Source organism: Melanostigma gelatinosum (genome assembly GCF_949748355.1).
Source record: "Melanostigma gelatinosum genome assembly, chromosome: 20".
Classification (NCBI taxonomy): Eukaryota; Metazoa; Chordata; class Actinopteri; order Perciformes; family Zoarcidae; genus Melanostigma; species Melanostigma gelatinosum.
Window position 1 is genome coordinate 18,743,311 of NC_136653.1, and position 23,356 is coordinate 18,766,666.

At 44.4% G+C, this 23,356-nt stretch overlaps 1 protein-coding gene across 1 annotated transcript in view; it reads right to left on the minus strand.

Moving 5' to 3' along the window:
• LOC306794356 (uncharacterized protein) overlaps positions 1-23,356 on the minus strand; it is a 47,921-nt gene that overhangs the window by 4,055 nt on the left and 20,510 nt on the right. Inside the window, 27 exon segments of the mRNA XM_079292389.1 lie at positions 47-100; positions 231-266; positions 663-743; positions 881-943; positions 1,098-1,163; positions 1,301-1,384; positions 1,506-1,541; positions 1,840-1,902; positions 2,194-2,238; positions 2,436-2,471; positions 2,607-2,666; positions 2,838-2,972; positions 3,261-3,296; positions 3,660-3,713; positions 4,548-4,682; positions 4,848-4,895; positions 5,178-5,258; positions 5,374-5,436; positions 5,740-5,766; positions 5,925-6,113; positions 6,535-6,575; positions 6,963-7,104; positions 8,180-8,272; positions 9,223-9,297; positions 14,411-14,542; positions 15,210-15,380; positions 15,500-15,747. Coding sequence (XP_079148515.1) covers positions 47-100; positions 231-266; positions 663-743; positions 881-943; positions 1,098-1,163; positions 1,301-1,384; positions 1,506-1,541; positions 1,840-1,902; positions 2,194-2,238; positions 2,436-2,471; positions 2,607-2,666; positions 2,838-2,972; positions 3,261-3,296; positions 3,660-3,713; positions 4,548-4,682; positions 4,848-4,895; positions 5,178-5,258; positions 5,374-5,436; positions 5,740-5,766; positions 5,925-6,113; positions 6,535-6,575; positions 6,963-7,104; positions 8,180-8,272; positions 9,223-9,297; positions 14,411-14,542; positions 15,210-15,380; positions 15,500-15,747 — 2,294 coding nt within the window.

The window sequence follows — 23,356 nt, forward strand, 5'->3', positions numbered from 1 at the left end:
TCCTTTTAATCAAATTGTAAATGTTTGGTGAGTCCATGGCGCTTACAGGTCTACCAGGAAAACCAAATTCTCCTTTGGGTCCTGGTGGTCCGGTAGGCCCCTGTTGGGAGCGAAACAAAGTGAGTGACATGATTCTTAAATGCATTGATTGCACCTTCATCCAAAGCAGTGGCTACAATTAAAGTTGCTCGTGTCACAGAGCCTGAAAGGTGAAATCATTCGTCACTTACTGTAAGTCCAGCAGGTCCGGATGCACCGTTATCGCCCTGCAACCAAATGTACATTTAAACTGATTTGTAAAGTCCCATTGAAATGTTTTAAACGGATATTTAAATCCTGAGAACGTGAATATAACCAGTGAGTTCATGCAAATCAACTATGGACCTCATGCAAGAAGGTTTTCATATCATTTTTTTCCCATAAGGTGGGATCATACGAGTGTGCCACATCAGATTCAGCAAGCGCTCCTAACTTCACTAATTTGTGAAACTGTGTAACTCTTAAATTCTGTTTGCACCCAAGAGAAACTTCAAAACACGAGAAGTTCTCCTAAATCGTGCACGCCACTTAAGGATGAATCTGTTCGTACGAGAGGTCCAATATGAGGAAACCGATCGGGATCCCGAAAGTTTAAAAATTACGGAGGTGAGAACAAAAATAACCTTGAGTCCTTTGGCTCCAGCCAGGCCTGATGCGATGGATCCCTGTGCTGCGACAGCAAGTCCTGACTCACCCCTTTCACCCTGCGTGCATACACACATGTCAGCAAACCATATGCAGACACGGAAAGGCAACGTGTTTGTACACATCATGTTTGTTCTGTCTATTCAGTCTGCTGATGTAGAAGCAGAGACAACGCATGCATGCATGTCCCACTTACTTTCAGTCCTCGAGGTCCTTGAACTCCTGGCAACCCGCTGTCTCCCTTTGGACCCTGTGGTCCCTGCAAACATTTAGGAAATACAAATTACTCCAAAATCTAAAATAATTTCTCCACATGTTGTCATAGCCATGTTTGTAGACTCTTTTTGAGTCGTGCGCTATGCTGTTGTTGCGTCGCCAAGATGACTTGGTGGCTTTTGTTGTTTGAGACTTACAGCGCGTCCCTGAGCTTCAGAGATCCCGGAGAAGTTGAAGGCACCGTCTGTATCGTTCAGTAGAAGCTGGATTGTAGGCAGAAGGAGAATGTTGTCAATGGAATCAAACTCTTGTTACACGCAAACAGCAGCACTGGACTCTCCCTTTACAGCCCACTGGAAGTCAGCCTGGTCTTGAGTGGTTGAGCTCAGGTGCTACTTACATCCTGGAGGTTGATAATGGGTCCTGCTGGTCCAGGTGGTCCTGGAGGGCCGGGTAGACTGAGCCCATCCCGTCCCTTCTCTCCCTGAAAAAAAACCCCGTTTGACATTTGAGCCTAATAGCAAATGGCAACAGAAATGCTCTAAGTTAAAAGAAAGTGTGCGTGGGTCCACATGTGAGTTTGTCCACGTCACATGAGGTTTTACCTTTTGTCCTGGATCTCCTTTGTTCCCCTTTGTTCCCTGTAGATGACACAAGATAAGACACTCAGTTACTAGCAGCAGTATCTTTCACTGATGCATCCTTATTCCAAATGCATCATTGTTCTGTGTCTTTGTATAAGAATGATACATTAAAAGTGGAAATGCATAATGTGTTTTAAATTAGGAACAGCATCCATCAACACATTTTAAATCCACTTTTAAATTAAAAATTGAAGTCACAATAGAGCCGGTAAAAATCAGCCTGAACCATGAATCAAATCTGACATTTTCCTGAAATCCTTTATCCGTTCATGTATCCATCAGTCCATTTACTGACCTCTTCCCCTTTAAGTCCCTCCAGTCCTGGAAAGCCGGGTCGTCCTGTAACACCTGCCTCCCCCTACAGACCCCGCAGAGAAACAGCAATCAATCACACACATCGCTGTTGTGAGTTTCTGCAGGAAGGTTGCACGAGGACCTCAGGTCAGATTCGACAAGAACCACAACAGGGGAGGTCGTGAACTTGGTCACAGTGTCTCTGCTCTCCAGAGCACCTCGCTGGCCTTTCGCTCGACAGCTGTCCACTGTGACCTAAGAGTTCAAGACATCGACGACGCTCGGGCCAGCAGCTTGTGCCGAGATAAACCCCGAACGTCTCAAGAAGCGTAACAGGACATGACAGCAGACTCACCTTCAGCCCCGGCTTTCCCGGGGAGCCGTCGAAACCATCTTTTCCCTACGAGAGGCAAAGAGGGAGAGAGTGGTTTAGTGGCGTCAGTCACAGAAAGAGTTCCTTTTCTGTCTGCCTATCTTAACGATAACTCTAACCCTAACGTTAAAACCAAGTCTTTACCCGCATACAACAACATGATCAGCTTTCAGAGCACTGGCGACAGTCACACTGTGAGTACCACAGACATGGGGGTATCTCACCTTGGGTCCTTCAAGTCCGGGGGTTCCTGGAGGACCCTGTGTAACAAATACAAGTACATTTATCTGGACGCCACAAGAACAGAGGCGATGGTTTGATGATTGATGTTATGAAAGTAAAATATTATGAAAGCAGAATTCTCTTTATGCTAACCACACTCAATGCAGTTGTACCTGTGGGCCTCTGGACAGTGCATCTCCAAAACCAGCCTGCATCCCAGATCCTTCCAAGTCCTACAAAATAATTTGACAAAAAGAAATTCATCAAAGGATCAAATTGTGAGTGTATAAGATATTTTGTTCTGTCAGATATGTGTGGATATCAACGTCTCATGATATCATTGATGCCAATGTGACGGGTTTAGCTTTATCTGTAAGTTCATGAAGTGGTGAAACAGACCGTACCTCAAAGCCCATGGCGAGGCCTCTCCCAGGAGGACCTGGGGGCCCAGGGGGGCCAGATGAACCCCTGGGACCAGGCTGTCCCTCTGGACCCTCTGAGCCCGGTATGCCTGGAAACCCTGGAGGGCCCTGATCTCCCTGCAAGGGATGAGATCAAGATGATGAAGAAATCAGATAAACCAATAAATTCACGAACAGTGTGAGGGTGAAGGGTGAGATGGTGATATGGGTATTGCTAAAAGGAGAAAAAAGGGTTACTTCAATAAAAACACAGGGCTGGAAACTAAAGAGTGGAGACTTAGTGTACAGGGTGAATGTAATGTGTACAAACACGTTGGGTACAATGTAAAGAAGCAACACAGCGAGGGATAATGTCAGCATTGGGGCTTCACTGTCCAGTCATGGATGACATAATCAATATGTTACCTTTGCTCCTGTTTGCCCGCTTGCACCAGGCTCTCCCTGTTCAACAGATGAAATGCATTAACATCACAGGCAGAGCAGCTATTGCAGCACAGGCGTGTTTACACTCGAGCCCCTGAGCTTCATTAGTCCACGGGGTCGGCTCATTAGGAGCTCGGCTCTTCGTCTTGGGTGCTTATCCAGTTTGTGTGTACCGGTAATTGTTTTTGCTAACGGAGCACTAAGAGGCCTGCTCAAGGGAAATCAGAGAGAGCTCAGACTAAGTCACAAGGAAACGGTCGGTGTGCTGCGCATTCACGTGCATGAGGCTTCTTAAACTGCAGGTCGATGCATGTCAGTCCAGAGTAGGACGATATTGTGACGATGCATTCTGTGTTGCAAACTAATATTCATCAGCCTCACCGTGTCTCCGTTCTCCCCAGCAGGTCCTGGATCCCCATCGTGTCCATCAGCTCCCTGCAAGAGTGACGTGACTATATTCAACTTTCAGATGTTAGATGCATATCTATTCCAGATGGGAGTCAGCTCTGTACATGCACTGCACAGTTGGCATGGGTTATTACATTGTTGGTGTGTATTCATCATTCATCAACACATTGCATAAAGCTAATGGGCTGACGGGGACTGAAGCAAATAAACCGTATATGCACTTAACAGCAGAAAGGGTTGTAAACATGCGAGCAGTCCATTCACACAGTTAGCAAAAGCTTCTGGCATTTTAAAGACAAAAGACACATTTCCCCCAACAGATGCTGCAGCTCAGACCATGTTCAGAACTCTTGCAGTAGTTTCTGCCAAAGTGCTGTTTCTGTAGCTTGACGTGTTTTAATCAACACTGTACAGCAAGCAATGGCAGGAAAGCAGGACATGAACATGGGTTTTCAAATGAAGTTGGGGGAAATACTGTCTTTCCAGTCCCTTGGATCTTATGGGACCAATGGTTAATACCTGACCAGACCCTGAACCAGAACCAGAACCAGACCCAGAACCACTAAACCACTCCTCAATCCCCTGAAAACAGAAGTTGGGTCAGCAGTGCTGGGTTCAGTACCTGAGGATCGGCCTCGGTCAGGTTATATTGATGTTGCACCTTTCGAACAAATCAAATGCAATTACAAATGACTGACAGACAAAAGAGACATTTAGCTGTGGCACTCCATGGCTTTACTGAAGTACAATTAACAGACGATAGAACACAGAAGAGTCGACATTACGGAGGATTATGTTTGTGTTTTGCTCTTATTGATGAAATGGACATGAAAAATAGGAAGAAAAGAACGTTTAACTTACAGGCAGTCCAGGTGCACCCTTCTCTCCATCCTTCCCATTTTTTCCAGGGACCCCAGGTGGTCCAGGAAAGATGTCTTCCGATGGGCCTCCTGGGGGCCCTGGCTGTCCCGGGAGGCCGGGAGGCCCTGGAGGCCCCTGATGGAGCAAGAAGACATATCTCGGTCACACAAAGGGGAAAGGTTTTAGAACGCGCCTTCCATTTCCTCTGTAGTTAATGGTCCTATGTTAGCGGGTGTACTGTCGTGTAAACGTGCTAAATATTGACTAATGTCACAGAGAGAGAAAACAAGTTTCACTTACCCTGATGAACTCGGCATCACTGTCGAAGTCTTCAAACCCTGACCCCTCCTGAAGAACACATAACACATGACCAGTCCATGCCTTCATACAGCAGTTACAGTGACTGCATTCAGACTGGGCAAATGCTCCATGACAGATGCTCATACAGATAAAACAAAGGTCTAAGAAAACATTATGGCTTTTGGCTTTGGTTTTTATCCCCACTGCAGCCCAATATAACTGTACTTCAGCCTGGGGCTGGACTTCAACGATCATTTCTCAATCAAGTGCCATCAATAAAGTACAGAACAGCAGATTCTACTCGGACCAAGGAATGGGTTCATAACCCACCGGGAAGGTGGAAGACTTGCTTGGTCGACTTGCAGGTCCAGGAGGGCCCGGAGGACCTGGTAGTCCAACACCACGATCACCCTGAAGGAGACAGCAACGGGACGATTCACACAGCAGTGCAGTGTCTTATCAGTTGTTACATTCTGTTCATATTCAAGTCCAGGTATCATGTTATTACAGTGGGAGTATTGTTTACCTTTTCCCCCATAGGACCAGGCTCTCCCTGTAGTCCTGGGAATCCTGGAATCCCAGTTGCTCCCTGGGAAAAAGACAGTAACAGCTGAGCTCAACGCTACATGTGATCTCACCGTATCAGAGGCCATGCTGTCTCCAGTTGTAAGAAGGGAAAGCAGCTTTGATACAGTCAGCGACATCAGGAATGAGGCCAAGACCGCAACTTGATCTGTGACCTCCAATCTAGTGCCGTAGGACTGTGACTGCAATGTGCTGCATCAGCAGTTAGCATCAGATGATATGTAGTTACGTTATTTTGAAAAAGGACACATTTCTGCATCACTTTTCCCCACTAAAGAAATGGACCTATAAGAAAGCCTTTACTTACTGGGACACCAGTTCCACCTTTGCCTCCCTGGAGAAAAGACAAGAATAGAAAACGAATCCATCATTTTGTCTTTTGACCCGTCAGACTGACCTAAATAACAGAATGTGATAAATCATTTGTATGATGTTCTTTAAACAGCTCCTGTTTCTGTTTGGATTGTTTTGAGTATCGCAAATAAAACTCACAGGCTGTCCATCTTTCCCAGAAAGCCCAGGTGGACCTGTAGGTCCCCGTGGTCCTTGTGGACCCCGGGGTCCCGGCTCCCCTCCCTCACCATCTCCCGAGCCTTGTCCTGGAGGCCCGGGCGGTCCTGGAGGACCGGATGGACCTGGCTCCCCTTGCTCCCCTTGCGGTCCTGGAGACACCTGGAGGGGCTGAACGTTGAGACTCTGAGTGACTCATTCATTCACTGGAACGCAGCGACGCAGCCGAACAGCGTGAGACTCCAGTCGGTGATACCAACATTAACGTCAGACAGACGGAGTATCCTTGGCTCCACAGAGGGAGTCAATGACAATCCTTATTGCTTATTAATTGCTCAACAAGCAAAAAGTATTCTGATCATTTTATCATTATAATATTGGTGACTTCAGCTTTTTGAGGATTTTTAAATGAGGCCAATTTGTAGATATTTTTGAGCTCAAATCATAGCTTATCTAATTGAACACTGAATAAAGCAATGAATTATTACTGTAATGTATTTACTGAACAAAAACACAGATACATTACTCAACGTCTTTAATATGTGCTGTGCTGTGCATCGTCATCTCAATTATGAAGAAAATCACTACTTACAGTGTCAAATACGGAGTCTGGAGCACCCTGAACTGATTTCTCTGCAACAAAGACACAAAGTGAGCCCATGAAGAAAGATCAAAAATATATATATATACATATGTTTACAATACAATGGCACTTTATTAGCATGCTTATTTGACCTGTTAAGATAATCATAATTTAGGGCCGGTCAGAGGAGAGAAAAAGAGAGACTCTTCCAGCACCATCTGCTGGCTAATTTGGGAAATACAAGCCATGTTCGTGTACTACGGCATTAATTCCATGTCAGCACACACATATAAAATGCATGCTTGTGTGCATGTAAGGTAAGTCTTTGGTTTAGTACCCCAAAGAAAGAAAAAGGCAAAGATCTACAGTTTGCTTCCAACAAAGACAGATTTCCTGAAATACAATAATTGAAAAACAAGAATTGTGTTTTTTTTTACCTCTTACTGTGGTCATCTCCACTTTCTGTCCAGAAGGCGCCTCGATGTCTACGTCACCATCACCATCACCATCCCTGAGCGACATCTCAGTGGGTGGAGCTCGGACTGGGGCGCTGTAAGTGGGGTCCAGCTCCGGGAGGGGCTGGAAAAAACGACATGTCATTCAGCATGTTTTTATGTAAAAGCCACGCAGAAAATGAGGAGATTAACGAGCCTAGCATATTTTTGGATTTTAACTTTTTGGATTTATTCATGAACACAGTTGCTCAGGGGAAATAAAAGCGAAGGGAGTGGTTGCCGCAGATGGTGGGAGATATTTTCCCTAAGACCAGATCCAACTAGTGTCAGACGGAAAGCAACACTCCACACCAAGCTGGCTCACAGCGCTGCATTGCTTCAACATTATTTCTGCAGCATTTTTGCAAGATCTGCTGTGGTGATAAAGCATCCTCACCTCCTGCCCCAGAAAAGCCTGCTACCCTGTTTATGAAAGATCCATGGAAATAAGTGGCAATGTTGGGTTTGTTGAAACTGTCTTCTGACTGCTCCCATGTGGTCGAGGAGGACATGCTTTTCAAATAGCTCAGAGCTAGGTGGACAAGCACCGAGGTACTTCAGGTACCATCCACCAAATCAGAGTAAAATGATTTAATTTGGGCTGAAGAATCTGGGCAAATGAAGCACATCTGTCTCCTGAGTGTGTCTATACGTGCCCTGAAACAAGCCACTGAAACCTCCTGCAGCTCCAAAAACCAATCAGGCTGAAATTGTGAATGTGCGACAGTACAGTTTCCCCGAATAAGAAAAATCACGAAATGATTGTAAGCACATGTCTCTACACAGTTGGGGAGGAGTGGAATTTTTTTCACACAACTCTAAGCAAGAAAGAGAAAGGAGAAACTTTCCAAAACGTGGAACTCTTTCTTTCAGTAAAATACTCGAGTACTCTTTCCATCCCCTGCCTCGCTTCTCTTGCATTCTTCTTTTATTTGTTCAGAGAGCACAGAGCTGGCAGGGAGCAGCACATATCACCATGTTCCAGTCTCCACCAGGCCGCCAAGGATAAGAGCTGCTTTCTTTGATCCGGGTCCAACCCAGCTAAATGGGATAGACCGAGAGAAAGTGTGGTGTGTGTGTGTGTGTGTGTGTGTGTGTGTGTGTGTGTGTGTGTGTGTGTGTGTGTGTGTGTGTGTGTGTGTGTGTGTGTGTGCAGTCACCAATGTGTACTCTCTCTCCTCCACAATCTTCTTCACTTCGTCTATTCCCTCAATGTCTTCATACGCGTCATCACCGCTCCCGTATCCAGAGGCCTGGAGAGAGAATGAGAGCGGAGAAAACCGGAGTCAGAAGATGAACGTGGAGAAAGACAGAAACGATTAAACGCTCTTCAACGGACAAATATGACCTGAGGTCGAGCTGCAGGAGGAGACAACCGAACGAGGAAACAAGAGAAAAATGCATTTTCCTTCATTGAATAAAAAAAACACTTGGTTCCCATAGTTTCTGTCAGTAAACTGATTAAACTGAACACAGCTCAACTTTAACTTCAGAAACATTGGATATCTCAGGTGGTTAATGCTCCGAACAATGTTAGACAGAGAAAACAGGAAACCCAAATATATATAGAACAAATATCATTTATTTTCCGCAAATCCAAACAGGAGGCTGTCGATCAGTATCACAGGCAAAATGCATTAAAATGCATTCACGTTAAAATATCAGCTAATGATTTAAACCATGATGAGACATCGCAACGACACCGCTCATTAATATGGAGGACTTTGAAAGACAAACACTATGAAATTAGACGGGATTGAGGTCAGGTCTCTGTGGAAAAAACATTCTTTATGAAGCTTTATGAGTATTGGTACTGAGACAACACAATGCACTGTGGCATCTCCAGAAGTGCAGAAAAGCAGTCAAGTGTGTTCAAATGTGTTTATTGGTGATATAAAAAACAAATATAACAGTCTGCAAGATGCGGATATGAGTATACTGTGTATATACGGTATACCTAATGTGTAATAAATGGAGAACTAAATACACACGAGTATAGAGACAGGTCCACATACTTCTGTCCACATGGTTTACTGTAGTACACTGTTTCCACCAGTAGAGGGAGGAATAGTTCCACGTTGAAGATGTTCGGGCTGCTGAGGCAGCAGGAACTTCCCTTTTTACAGACTCTTTGGGCGTGTAAGTGTGTGTGCGTGTGTGTGTATGTGTGTGTGTGTGTGTGTGTGTGTGTGTGCGCACTCACATAAGGATCGTCCTCCTCACACTGGTCATCTGGGGCCGTGGGATCCGACTTCAACACCAGCTGCTGGATGGAGCCCTGGAGAGGGAAAGAGGAGAGAGTGTTATGTTGGGTGGTAATTTCAGCTCACTCTGTGTCATTACATGTTATTAAAACTCAGCGATTTCCCACGCAGCCTCCATCTCTCAGCGTAAGAGTTTATCCATCTCCCCCTCCACCTTTTACCCCACACATTATCCAGCGCACACATCTGCACACAGTGGCACGCACACTCAAATGGACATTCACAAACATCTGGCAGTCAAACAGATGTCACGCTGATTCAAACTGTCCGCCCTACAAAGACGATTTTCCCATCAATCTTAAATCACCATATTACAGAATGGATGTGGATTCACGTTCGAAATACAATCATTTTGGCTGTGTTAATGCATATGGCTTATTGCCAAGTTTTTCTTCTTTTTTCGAATTTTCTGCTTCTATAATATGTTTTTAATAAACTCTGCAGCTAAAAATACAGACACTTAAAAATGTCTTAATTGAAGCAGTAAAAGCACAATGTTTCATCCCACAGCCATTACAGCATTACATAATCATGCACTTTATTATTTAACCTGTCGTGAAATTATTTTGAAGTGAGAAAATGTGAGATTTTGAAGGGCTTTTATTTTGAAATGATGCATCAGAATGTCATGGTTCTCTCTGGGTGACACATTGAGGTGGTCTGCTATTAACCTGCAGTGGAATTATTTTGTAACCATGCACCATTTGCTCTAAAATCCAATCAGAAATTCGACAAATTGTCTCATGAATGTGATTTGAAGTGAGATCATGAATGTGATTTTGAGGGGCTTTAATTGTGAAATGCTACATCAGAATGTGCTGGTTCTCTCTGAGTGACACCTTGAGGTGGTCTGCTAGCTTTAAGTCTCGAGTCCTGGCTTCAGAATTGTACTTTTTTCTATTTTCGACTTGTTTGCCCTATGGGAGAGATACATGCTATTTTCGTGGTTTCCACAGGGGACATCGCTGCGTTCAAAATCCATGTTGCTAAAAATGTCATAACTATATTGGCATTATGTTAACAAACTGATATTTAAAGGGTTACAATTCTGAAAAAGAAATCAGATTTGGTTGTTACGATCACTGGCCATGAAACCATGAAGAAGTCTGTCAGGGTCACTATTCTGATGAATGATCACAATAACTTCTAAATGCTTCAATCTGTTTATGAGAGACGCAAGTGTACAAATATCTGATGTACGCAACCGTTGAATGCCAATGAAACAAAAGGCCCCAGATTATTGTTTTCCCAATTACTTAGTGCATGCACGAGTGTGTGCACACATTCAATTGGTCCTTCAGATCTGAGAGTCAGTGTCCCATTATTCGATCAGTAAAGACTCGCTAAAGGCAATTTCAGCCAAGTTTATTGATATTGAGCCAGGGCCAGGGCACGAACACCTGTTTTTAATGAAATGGAGCACACAGCCTCTGAAATGTAATGGTGGTGAAGGAGTGAGAAACAGAGAAGGAGTGAAAGAACAGAGAGCAAGAGAGAGAGAGAGAGAACGGGTATGAGTCGGGGTAGCAACCAAATCAGATACATCTGTTTGTGCAGGAAACAACACATCTGAAATAAACAAAGAATGTGCCACGCAAACGTTTCCGCTCCTTTCAGCATGTGAGTTCCTGTATGAAGGATTCAGATGATGGGTTTGTCAAACTTTTTTAATTATACCAATGTCAACACTTGAAGGCAGTGGGAGGGTTTCTCGGTGCCAGGCTGTTAGAGATGCATGCTTTAAAAGCCGAAAAAGAAAAAGAAAGTATTCCTCTTATTACATGGCGATAAGAAAATGAACATTCCACGAATATTCCTGTTTGCGTGCAGCCGCGCAGACTCTGCCCCCATGACGTAACCTTTAAACAACTTAAATTTCTCATTGTTCTGCAAAGTATGTGCGTTAAAAACCTCAATTGGGACACATGATCCAAAAGTTCTGTGTTTATGTCCAAAGAATGCTCCTAAAACCTGAATAATAGTCACATATCTCAACATATCCGAGCTACTTGATGCTCAGCCTTGGATATGAATGAAGATTGTTTGTGTATGATTTGCGGTCTGGTCAGTGTCCTCGTGATATTCAGGGCTTTTCGGATGTCAGGGATGGTTAAAGAACAAGGTTAAGTGCTTCTCAGGTCCTGTTCTTTGTGTGCGGTTACTGACAGTCACCGTGTTCAGGAAAGTGTTGTTGCCAAAGCAACAGAGAACAGGTCACTTTCGATGATGCCGGCCAAGTGTGTGTGTGTGTGTGAACACTCTCGATGCCATCAGCCCACTTTCATAATTTCAATATGCTGTTATGAAACTATGACACAAACTCGAGCTACAACGCATACAAAATAGCTCTTAATCCGATAATGTGCTGAGAGAATATTTTGGTTTCATACACTATGTTTCCTTCAACGAATGTTTCTCCTCCTGAAGTTTGAACTTTCAATTCCCCGTATTGCAATTCTGATACAATTTGAATTAATTGTGCGGCTCTATTTTATTGCCAACTCTGCAAAACAGTCAAAATAGTGCGTCGAAAAAAGCTGCATTTCTACAGCTCCAAATCGGTATATGCTTGAATCTGTGACAAGAAATATTCAGCATGCATGCACACAGCTTGAACATCAGCATCGTTCAGTTGCACAGGGAGAATCAGAAATATGAAAAAAAGGGTTTGCACACGCGCGCTTTCTTTCTATTTCACACGAGCGCAGACACGGACAGATGGTGCCAGCCACACACCCAACATGTGTTTCAGAGCCAAAATACGAGTGAATAAGTTAGTGTGGGAGAAGGTATTTCGGTGTATTTGCTGGCATGTGTAGCTGTGTGTGAGTGCGCTACTGCAGAGAGCTGCTACTGCTGCAGCGCGGCTGTTATTGCCCTCCCTGGGAGGAGATGGAAGATCTCTGATGGAGCTGCCAGTTCAAACACCGAGAGCAGCTGCGAACCGACAGTCACTACGGGTCCTCTTTGTCTGAGAGGGGAGGAAAGAGGGAGGAAAGAGGGAGGAGAGGAGAGAAGGGAGCACTGAAAGAGATGGTTCTTTTAAGCCAGAGATGGGATTTCTGCCAGACAGCAAAAGCTTCCAGCTTGTTATGATCCAGCCTATGACCCCCCCCCCCCCCTCTCTCTCATAGAGGTTCCTGCTGTTAGTTAATATTTGTTATGAGAGTGTTTAGGAGTACCAGATTCCCTTTAGAAGACCTCTCAGCAGGGTCTGACAGTCTGCCCTGCGTAGTCCTGGTTCTGGTTTTCCTGTATCCCCCTTCCCTCCAGCGGGCCCAACATCCCAGACTGAGCCTCCAGCAGCGTGGTGTCGGCTCCCTGCAGGTACTACTACCCTACTCCGCTGCTACGAATATGGACCTAGAGCCAGCATATGAGTAGCTTGTATTAGCTTAGCATGAAGGCTGAAAACAAGGGAGAAGAATCTAGCTTCGCTCTTTCCAAAAAAAATAAAAATTCTGCCTAATATTCCTTTAAAGCAATGGGGTTTTATGATAGTGGTTTTATTTCAGATAAATTAGAAATTTGGATAAAATGGAACAAAAATGATTTTGTTCCCACGAGACTGTAACAGAATGTGAATAACTAAGACTCATGGGTTGAAATTATGATGGTAATTCAATTTTAATTCAACTAATACTGAATTGAACTATATTACTATGGGAAAAAACAACTTACGGTTGTCTTTATTATAGGTCCAGCATCTCTGCTACCCCACCAAGCCACTATAAAGTCAATAAAAGTTATCCTCTGGAGTCAGTCAAAACAAATGAGTCCAAGAGATCAACCCTCTGAGAAGATGAAAACATTGCTGTTAAAATCAAGCGTTCACTTCTGCTGGGAAAGAATATTTTTGGTATGATTTTAAATGATGCTAGAATGAATTGACTTTAGCTCTTCGTGATGGTTTTAAACCACAATAAGGAGAGGAACCTCTTCGATACATTCTTCCGTGAACAAATAAATGCTGAATAAACAACTTTCTCTGTCCTCGGCTCATTGGATTTCTTTGAAACTCTCCTCAGATTCCTCTGATAAAAACTTAACGAGGGGGAAAAAAGCAATAAGAACTTCTTTCCACTGTCCTGGAAACGGAACGTCTTGTAGTGTGTCCGCCAGATGAACTTATGTAACTACAAACAAGAGGGGAAGAAGAAGACAGAGGCTGCGCTGCAGCAGAGCAGAGGCCTGCTTTTTGTTTAAAAGATCAAGTTCATGTTTAGCCACGAGTTCATTTATTCAGAAAGAGATTTGTTGGCATGTTTCATAATATGCGCGAAGCTCTTCTCTTATTAACATTTTATATTCTGGGTTAAGGCTTCATATTTGACATCTTAACAATGAAAACTCGTACATTTTACATACATTTTCCTGGCTCAGATAAACTCTACTTACTTATCCCATGCATGCAGTACATAAATGAACTATTTTCTCCTCTTGTTACGCTGGGACGAACACTGCATCGTATCGCAATTACACGCCAGCAAATCATAGATGATTGTGAGGGAAAGTGCTGAAGCATTGAGTGGTTTATTTCCATTTACAAGAGCACTGAGAGCAGAATGCAGCGCTGCATGTGTTGCCACCGCCTTCCCTGGATCTCATTTCTCAGCACTTCTCTACCACACACCCTCATTATGACCACACATGGATATTTTTAACAATTGCAACCGTACTATTGTTTGATTCCACTCTTTTCAATTGAAGAATTGGCATTCGCACTCACAGTTGCACCGAGTGTAAGCCATTCAAGATGAGACTCGGCTATATTCCCCCGAAAAAAAATGTAAGTCACATACAGCTTGTCGTTTATGAGCTCTCAAAGGATAAGGCAGTGCTCATAAGCACATGCGGTCAGCCATTCATCGTCTCCCGTGCCGGTCGTAAAGCTGCCAACAAAGACTATTGTCTTCACGTCTCCAATGTAAAATAGGCAATCACCCAAACGCCACGTTTGTTTCCGCGACTGGCAATGGCTTTGACGTCGACTCTCAACCCACTCAAACCCACTGACATCAAGAATGAGAAATCAACAAGGCAGGAAAGCAGCTCTCGCTGAGACGCAGGGCAGTACAAATCCTGAAGCAGAGGAGTTATGTCGGATCCAGTCCCATCCAGACTCACCACAAACGGCGGCAGGCCGGTACCCCCAGCGTTCCCTACGAAGATCCCCGAGCTGGCCTCGAAGGTCAGAGGCTGAGGGCTCCTGGTGAGGGCCACTCGGTGGTATTCCTCACAGTCCATGTAGAGACGCACCTGAGCGACAAAGGGCACACGCACACTTGCTGATGTCCGGCAAATCGAGAAAAAAAAACAAATCTGTGGAAGAGACTTTATTCCCTGCAGTCACACATATTGAGACATTTTATGACAACACCCTCATGCACTAAATATACATCTGTCAAAGATAAAAGAGCCACATGTCGCCTGTTTAACACCCCTGTGTGTAGCTTTTGAAAGGTTTGGACTACTTCTACCATACAGGCAACAAAAACGTGCATCAAAGTAATGTTGAAGAATGAATCTGTTTTCTTCTTGTTGTTAACATCCCATCCCATGAAGATACCAACAGCGGCTGTAACCTCATAACAAGTGCTGTATCTGCAGCCAAAGCCTTGTTTCTCCGTGCTGTAAATACTCACTCGTGAACCAAATCGGCTAAGAAGGACAAAGCCCGACTCAACCATTTGTTATTAAAATGCTTGTGCCTCAATATTTGTATCCATATTATGTCCATGCTGGTCCCAAAATTCACATAATTTGCTTTATTTCTTTCCTTCAAAATCCTTGTCTCCCAATTTTTGTGCAGAAATCAGTACAACCAGCCAATTTTGTCATTAAAATGATCAACCTGTTTGTGATTCATTGATGTCGACATACCACCCATAGCATCTTTACCCAAACAAAGGGGCCGTGAACCCACCTCTGCCCCCTGCACAGTCAGGGTGAACCGCGCCCATCTTCCCGTCAGGTCTCCCATCTTGAAGGAAGCTGCTTCCTGGGTCCCACCTCTTGTTCCTGGGTCGGTGTAGTACAATATGACCCTCTGGGAAGCATCCTCCACCTCGGACAACGCTACACCTAAGTGTACGATCTTACAAAAAATGCCAAGAGATGTAGAGAATGGTTATTTGCTTCCATGTAGTCGAGAGGTTTGTGCTGAAGAAAAGGTGAAAACAGAGGAGTGGAGATGACAGGATTTACGTGGCTTACCTTTTGGTAAGCATCTGTAATGGCGAACAGCACACCGCCGCGCCGCGTGGTGGGTTTAGCTGTGACCGTGATGGCGAAGTCGTGATAGAACGGGTCGGGGATGAAGGACTTCGTGAGGCGGCCCACGTTGGCGTCCGGGCCGAAGCTGTAGGCGGGGTAACCCTCGAAACCCGTAACGAAGGAGACGGAGGGAGGGAGGGGGACGCCGATCAACTCCGTCAGGTCCAAGGCTGCCAGAGAAGCGCGGTCTGCAAAAAACAACGACACGGACACCATGTCAGTGGAAGGGGAAAAGGAAACATCGATGGCCTACTGACACCTTTACCAAACACAAACGAACTAAAGCTGAAAAAGTCCTCAAACAAAGAGGCACAAGAAGACGGATTGCTGCCACGTGGTCGTATGGAAACAGCATGCAGTCACACTGAACTTCACTGGAGCAGATCAAGGCATTTCATGCATTTGCTGGTGCCAAAAGCCATTTTTATCTCAGTCACCGCAATTAGTGTGTTAATGATGGATGACAAATCCTGATTGCCTGGGAGCACTTACAGCCATGTCTTCCCTTTAGCCTTCTTCTCAAGAGAAGTGAAAATCCTTTCATTTCTTCAGAGAATTACGAGGGATGATCACTATAGTAGTTTTCTATATATATCCAGGTCCTTGTATGGTTTGTATTTTATGGGAATGTACACCACTAAAAGCCCTTCAATTACTTCACGATTACCTCAAGTTAATGGCATTTCTTGTTGGTTTTTGCTTGTAGATATTCCTTTGTGAATTTGTGTTTGACTGATCTGCAAACCCGCGGCCGGGCTGGCATCTGTGGCGAGACAAGACATACCGAAGCTGCCATGTGAAGTGAGCTGTGTGCTCCGTTTGACGGATACTTGGAGGTGACAGCGGACATAAACCATAGAGAGACAACGGGCGACCTGCAGTTGGTTCCCCCCCCCCCCCCCCCCCTGTAGTCAGAGGACTGATATGTTATCTAGAAATGAAAGCATTCCACAGTGCAGACAGTGTGGGAGGTCAAGTCACCTTATAATTCCATTTCCTGCAAGACTGAATTTAGCGAAGTTATTAAGCTGAATAGATTATTATTTTCATTACATTCTGATTTGTTTCACCAAAAAATACATATTTAATTTTTATTACTTTCAATTAGACCGTGGAGTTCAGCGAGCCGTGAGCTGTGAGCATCTAAAGCTCCCACTCATGTCACTACTGTACGCATGGCTGAACGCACACTCGCCTACTCACTTTTCTACACACACACACACACACACACGTCCAGTCCTTAAGCATGCCAGAAAGTGCGTGCTCTCATTCTCTCTCTCGACAGACATGCAAGCACTTCGTGAATGCCCACCTACTGTACCGCAGTACAGTCTTTTACACACACACACACACACACACACGTGCACACACACACACACACACAGTCCCATCTACACCTGGTTCTCCTTAGAAAGCTGGAACAATCGTCTGTTCTATGAGAGCGCATGGGGCAGCGGGGTTCAGAGGCTGGGCATCTGGAAGACATCAGGTTAGACGAATACACACAGTGGCAGCTCCTGTCAATTAGGCTTACCGTGTGTGTGTGTGTGTGTGTGTGTGTGTGTGTGCGTGCGTGCGTGTGTGTGTGTGTGTGTGTGTGTGACGGAGTGACAAAGACAAAAAGAGTGGGGCAAAGAGACACAGACTTAGGGGAAACAGTAAGACTTCCATGAGTTCAGTGTGTGTGCGTGTGGTCAGTAAGCCTCCCCGCAGGAAGAGAGGCACACTTCTTCCCCCGAGCGTTAATTGGATTGAAACGCCGACAGAGTGAGAGTCAATTAAAAAATAACAATGAAGTGCAACCCACACCGGAACCTGCACCGCAGCTGAATACTGGATTGTAGTTTGGAGCTGCATCTGTTCAAACACTGTCTCTGTGATACTTTGAAGAATAAATTGTGAGCAAGCAGACTTTGAACAGTCATTTCTACATTTCACTCTTTTGGGAGACGCTGAGGTTAAAAGTGATTTACAGCAAAGTGCATACAAATATGAACAAAAGCTACAAACAAATAAACGCACTTTCAGAGCCACGGTACAAGTGCTTAGTTTGTATCTCTCTTGAGAGGACGTTCTTTTCTTCACTTTCAGACTCTAAGAAAGCTAAAACAAGTTCTGAGAAATATTTTTAAGCCTCTTTCACCCATTTCTGATTCCAGTGAGGCCTGTTGGCTGCCTCGCCAGCAGACATGATTCCTTCTCTGTGTTGTCAGAGGCAAAGTCCTGCCAGAGTGTGTCGGCCAACATTCCCACAGTTCGGCCCGTCACTTCGCTCCGTCTTTGCCCGAAAGTGACATCACTGCAGATGTTCCTCCACACAGCTGGACAGATCACCAATGGAAACTAAGACAGCAGTAATCCACGAGAGCTTCGCCGAGTCAGCGCCCGTCCCGTGTCACACGTTGTCCCGACGACATGTCTGCAAGCAAGCCGATCACGTCGACGAGATGTGAAGACATTGATGATTTTCTGAATGTTCTCATCTTAAGAAATACTGTGAACAATGAAAGCAGAGCGGCGAAACGTGTGAAACATGTAAAACATCCCAGTGCGAGACCTCGTCAGCTGTGAGAAACTTAATTGGGGTTTAGGGTGTGACTTCCCAGGGTAATCAGGCTTGGCTGAGTCGGAGCAGAGAGAGAGAGAGAGAGAGAGAGAGAGAGAGAGAGAGAGAGAGAGAGAGAGAGAGAGAGAGAGAGAGAGAGAGAGAGAGAGAGAGAGAGAGCAGAGGAAACGTCGGAAGGCTCCGGAGATGCCGTACATGCCCTCCGGCTACAGCGCGCGCAGTAATGACTTCAAGGTGTGTGGCCGGAGCACAAGATGCTGCCGCGTGATTCGGTCTCGGAGCCTCCGTGGAATACCACCGGCTGTAGTGAGGTGAACTCCCTTTTCTTGGGAAGGATGTGTTGGCTGGGAGAATACATGGAGATGAGCTGAGCTCTGTGTCATTAGTGCAGACACATGGTGACATCACTTAATCACAGTACAGGCAGCACTCTCTCACACAGGATGTGATGTTCGTGTCAATCACAAAAGTGAGACATATAAAGAGGTACTTCACACTTCAACCTGCTTTTTGGGCCGTAAACGAAACGATATGTGTTGAAACACATCAATGCAGGCGTGAATACTGACATTTCTTTCCACAAATGAGTATTTCACAGGTTGAAAATGACTCAACACGCTATCACTGTTTGGCATCTTTTCAAAATGATGCTGTTCAGACGTGGAGGTAAAGATGGACTTCAATGGGCAGCAAAACATATTACAATGAACACTAATGAAATGAATATTCTTTACACGGAAACTGCAGTATTTGCACATGAGTCAAATTGAAGTAATCAGGTGTATTGTACTCTCTCTCTGTGTGTGACTGGCGTTCGCATGCCTGCTCCCTTTCTAAATGAGCAACAGTCGACACAAACACCGCCGTCTCCGCAAGGCGGTTTCTTCACTGGGTCAGTGTGTTTTGTGAGTGTGTGTCTGACTGAGAAAGTCCCCGTGTGACGCATTGTTAATGCAAAATGTTATGAATAGCCCGACTCTCACATAAGCACCACGTGAAAGACACGAGGATTGCCATTTCACAACAGCGCGGCCTCTCTGCTTTTGTAAGAAAGAAAAAACCCTTGTTAATAAAAATGACTGGCTGCACACATGTTACGTTGGTTATTATAATATAATAATAACACATGTAACATATCAGAATATTAGTGGATGGAACATAGCTGTTATGAGCCTTTATCTGGTACTTTTATTGACTGTTTCAGTGTAGGCCTACACTTTGTTTGCTGCTCTGAAATATGCTTTTCTGGGGATAAACACAAAGCTGAACTGTACAATAGCACAACTGCAGAATGAAAGTGCCTCATGAACTTCATCCAAATGTGTGGCGATGCAAAGTCTCATGTTGCACAGCAGATCCTCTGTGGCTGTGGTCACACCGCATCTTACTCTCCCCGGGGTCCGTCACACCGTGGAATCATTTGAACCCTCGTCTGCTCCAACATCTTCAAGCCTGATTGACGTGGACTCATCGAAACGCACGTCTGCCGAAAAACTGTTCATGTCATAATCTTAGTTTGACAGTCAGCTCTAAATAAAGGTAATAATGAGCTGTTATAGGGGGCATTTCATGCATAAATACTTACTTCTTGCCAGCTGTCTTTGACATATTAAATGTCTGAGTGCTCCTGAATGCAGCAGGAGGGAAAGCATCTGCTAACAGTTGCATTACCAGACAACAATGACTTGCTTTTGACAAAATATTGACAAAATGGCTGCTTTGAATTAGTTTTAAACCACAGACATGCTGTCATATTGTGAAGCACACTTTAAACATAGAAGCTTTCTTGTAGCTTTCTAAGATGTCATGGACCCCACCAGTCGTTTAACACCTGTTTAGTTGTGAAGTGGCTCGCTGCAGGTAACCAGATGTTCCCCTCACATCTGTGAGTTTCAGTACGTTTGAGTAAAACAGGGATTTCCTTTCTATTCTGATCCATTCTACGACTACGGATCAACTCTGTCTCCAAAGGGCTTCAACTCTCTCCTCCAGGTAGACGAAACGAGACGCCTCACATCCTTTCATCCAGAGGCTCGCGGTGTTTGACTGACAGCGCCGAGGTGACGTCAGCCATGTGTCGTGTTGAAAAGCAGGAAGTTCTGGGTCAATTGCTGAGACCACACAGCCTGCGTATTTAACTTGAGAACGTACACAAGAGCGCGCGTGTGTGTGTGTGTGTGTGTGTGTGTGTGTGTGTGTGTGTGTGTGTAACCAGGTGAGGTTACAGGCCTCCCATTTAGCACAAAGCTGCTCTGTTGGTGTTGAGCTGAAGCGCCAAGTCAGCGCAGTTATTAAGAGGAGCGGAGCAGATGTGAGTGTTAACGCTCTCACTGTGATCAAAGACTCTCAGCGCTTTGCTCAGCGATGATGAATACATCTTGTTCAGGGTGATGCCAGAAACAATGGCACTTTTTTTTCTCGCTTGTATTATTGTTAGACGACAAAGACTATAAGCTCGTCTGTGTTGGCGTAGCGTGTTTCTTGACTTTAGGGGTACTTCACACTTTGCTTTCGACAATGAAATATTATCTGTACAGATAGAGGGCAAGATCTTACTGGTGATGCTCGTAAATCTTATTTTCTGTCGTCAAAATGTATATTTTTACAATATTTCCCAACCTCATGGATTTATAAACATGCTAACCAGTTTAGCAGGCTTTATTTTCATTGTCAGTTATGTACGCAAGGAAGGCAGAGGAACCCAAAGTTCACTGGATGATGTAGTCAGGTCCCACTGTCTCATTCTCTGACCTCTAACACATCTAAAGTATTCATGGGAGTGTGGCCGTCATGTTAAAGTAGAAATGAGAGCTTCATTTATTTGAGGAATGAGGCAGCACCTGCGTATGTGACTCCTGTATGATAGGAATGTGACAGTCCCGCTCAGATAGGAGGAAGAGGCCTGCTGTGGTCGTACCATGTGCACAGAAAGAGACAATCTTACTAAAGACTGGGTCGGGAGCCACAGGAGATTTTATCAGAGTCGCCAAATGCATTTGCCGAATTTCTTTCATCTTAAATTCAACATTTATATCTGCAGTACACCTTTGAGCCACATGAGGGAGCCTGAATATTCGTATTGCTCTGTTAATTTTGCCTACTTACAACATTGAATCTAACATGAAAGGCTAGCATACATTCTGTTTCTTTAACTGATGAGAGGAAAACATTGAGAGCCTGCTAACTCTGCCTAAATGTATTCATTTGGTCTCATGTATTAAGTATTTCATGTGTATATATGTTTGCATGCATGAAACAAAATGTCTATTTATTTTCAAAATGGCTGGTTAACCTATTCAAGATAATATGAGGTAAAATGGCATTGATTTATAGACAAGGCTCTCGTGAATTGGGTCGCGATGGCTTCTCATTTGTAAAAAGGGGGTTTCCCACAAAAAACCTTCTGGGACGCAGCGATCTCACACAACAAGAATGTCTCAAAGTCAGCAAGCTAGCAGATTTGTTCAATTTGCTGCTGCTTTTCAGAGACGTTTTGATCCAAAACAGACAGTCTGTGGTTGATGTTGCACCCATTAATTCATTCCAATGGGACAAACAGATTCCATGGTGTTGCAAGCACCTTACTAAAGCAACTGCACCAACACATCCATTCCACAACTACGGATCAACTCTGTCGCCAAAGGGCTTCAACTCTGAGTGAAGATGCACTCGGGATGATTTGCGTGCGAAAATCTTTCCTACTGCTAAGAGGGCAGTGTCTCTTCCTCCACTCCTTTTGCAATGGAGGTGCATGGTGGGAAACGAAATAGTCAAAACTGTGCACGGTGTAGGTATCTCAAAACCAATACTCTTTGCATGAAGTACCGCACACAACTAATATGTTATATTTTGTAATTAGGGTGTAACTTCAAGCCTAAATCACAAGTTTGGGCTGCAGCATTGAGCGGTGAATCACCTTAGATACTCTTAGTCAGTCCTTAGGTAGCACAGTTACAAAGGAGTCCTTCATGTGCTCGGAAATGCAAATAGATATCTGGAGCTGCCGTGCGGGGTTTCCGAAGCCGGGAGTTACAGCAGAGGTTCGTATAAAAGAGGTTTGTTCTCAGTTTGGTTCAACACAGAAAAGCTCACTTAATGTAAAGACAATCAAGTTTGCCGCGACCTCTCAAAAACATTTGCAAAAGAGTTCCATACATACACAAATACTCAAAAGTACACCGTCAATTAAATACGTTTGTTTGTCACAGAGTCTAGTGCCAGCAGTCGTCATGAAGCAGAAGGCCATTTTCCACAGTAAAGCCAACATGAGTTCACGCTCTGATAGCCTTGCAACAGGACATCAACATAACACAGCCGATTATCCCGTCAAATGCAAACAGCTTTTACGGCGACTTCAATTTCAACTGCTTGTGAGATGAACCAGATTGTTTACGAGAATGTGAATAAGCCGTTTCAAACCTCGCCATCCTCACTGCTGGAACACAGCCACAGGTATTTTAATTCATATTTGGATAAATCTCTCTCTGCCCCTCTAAGATATCGACAAGATTCGACATTGCTTATCTGGGCAATGGCAGTTACAAATAAAACGTACAGGACTAATTTGAGGAGCCAATCAGTCTCCGTCGGGCTGGCGATGAGGGAGTTTTTCAGGTTATTTCATGCACAACCATTTGAAATGACAGAATTTTGTTTGAAAATAAGTTTCACAAGAAACAAACAAAGTCGTCGTGATGCAGCTGCTGAGAACGCACGAACCGCAGAAATGCGCACGCGTTACTGCCTCTGCAATCGTTTGCCGTAACCAACAACATCACCGCCACACATCCAAATTCTATCAGCAGGATTTCGTAACCATCGCTTTCCCCTGACACGTTATGCTTTTGCTCTATAAAGTCTCAGAGCCAAGACTGACTCAACCAAAACTCTGTCCCCAGTTAACAGCATTGTGCTCGCCAAACCAGTATAAATAATACACGAGGGGAGGAATTGATAAGCTGGAGAGCTGACATCAAGTGGCTTTAATAACAGACCCCAAATACAAATCTCTGTGGTTAGTATCTTTAAAACTCAGGGATGTTCTTGAAGAAACGTTTCAAGACTGAAAACAATGCTTCTTTGCATATTTCTAATCAGCTTTTGAAAAGACTCCTTCGCATTACTTTCACTTGCAATTTGTCCGACGCTGCCTTTGATTGTGGCCCAAACAGACACACCTCATTGTGTTGTTGTTGTTGTTGAACAAGTGGATCTTATTCAGCTCCAATCTG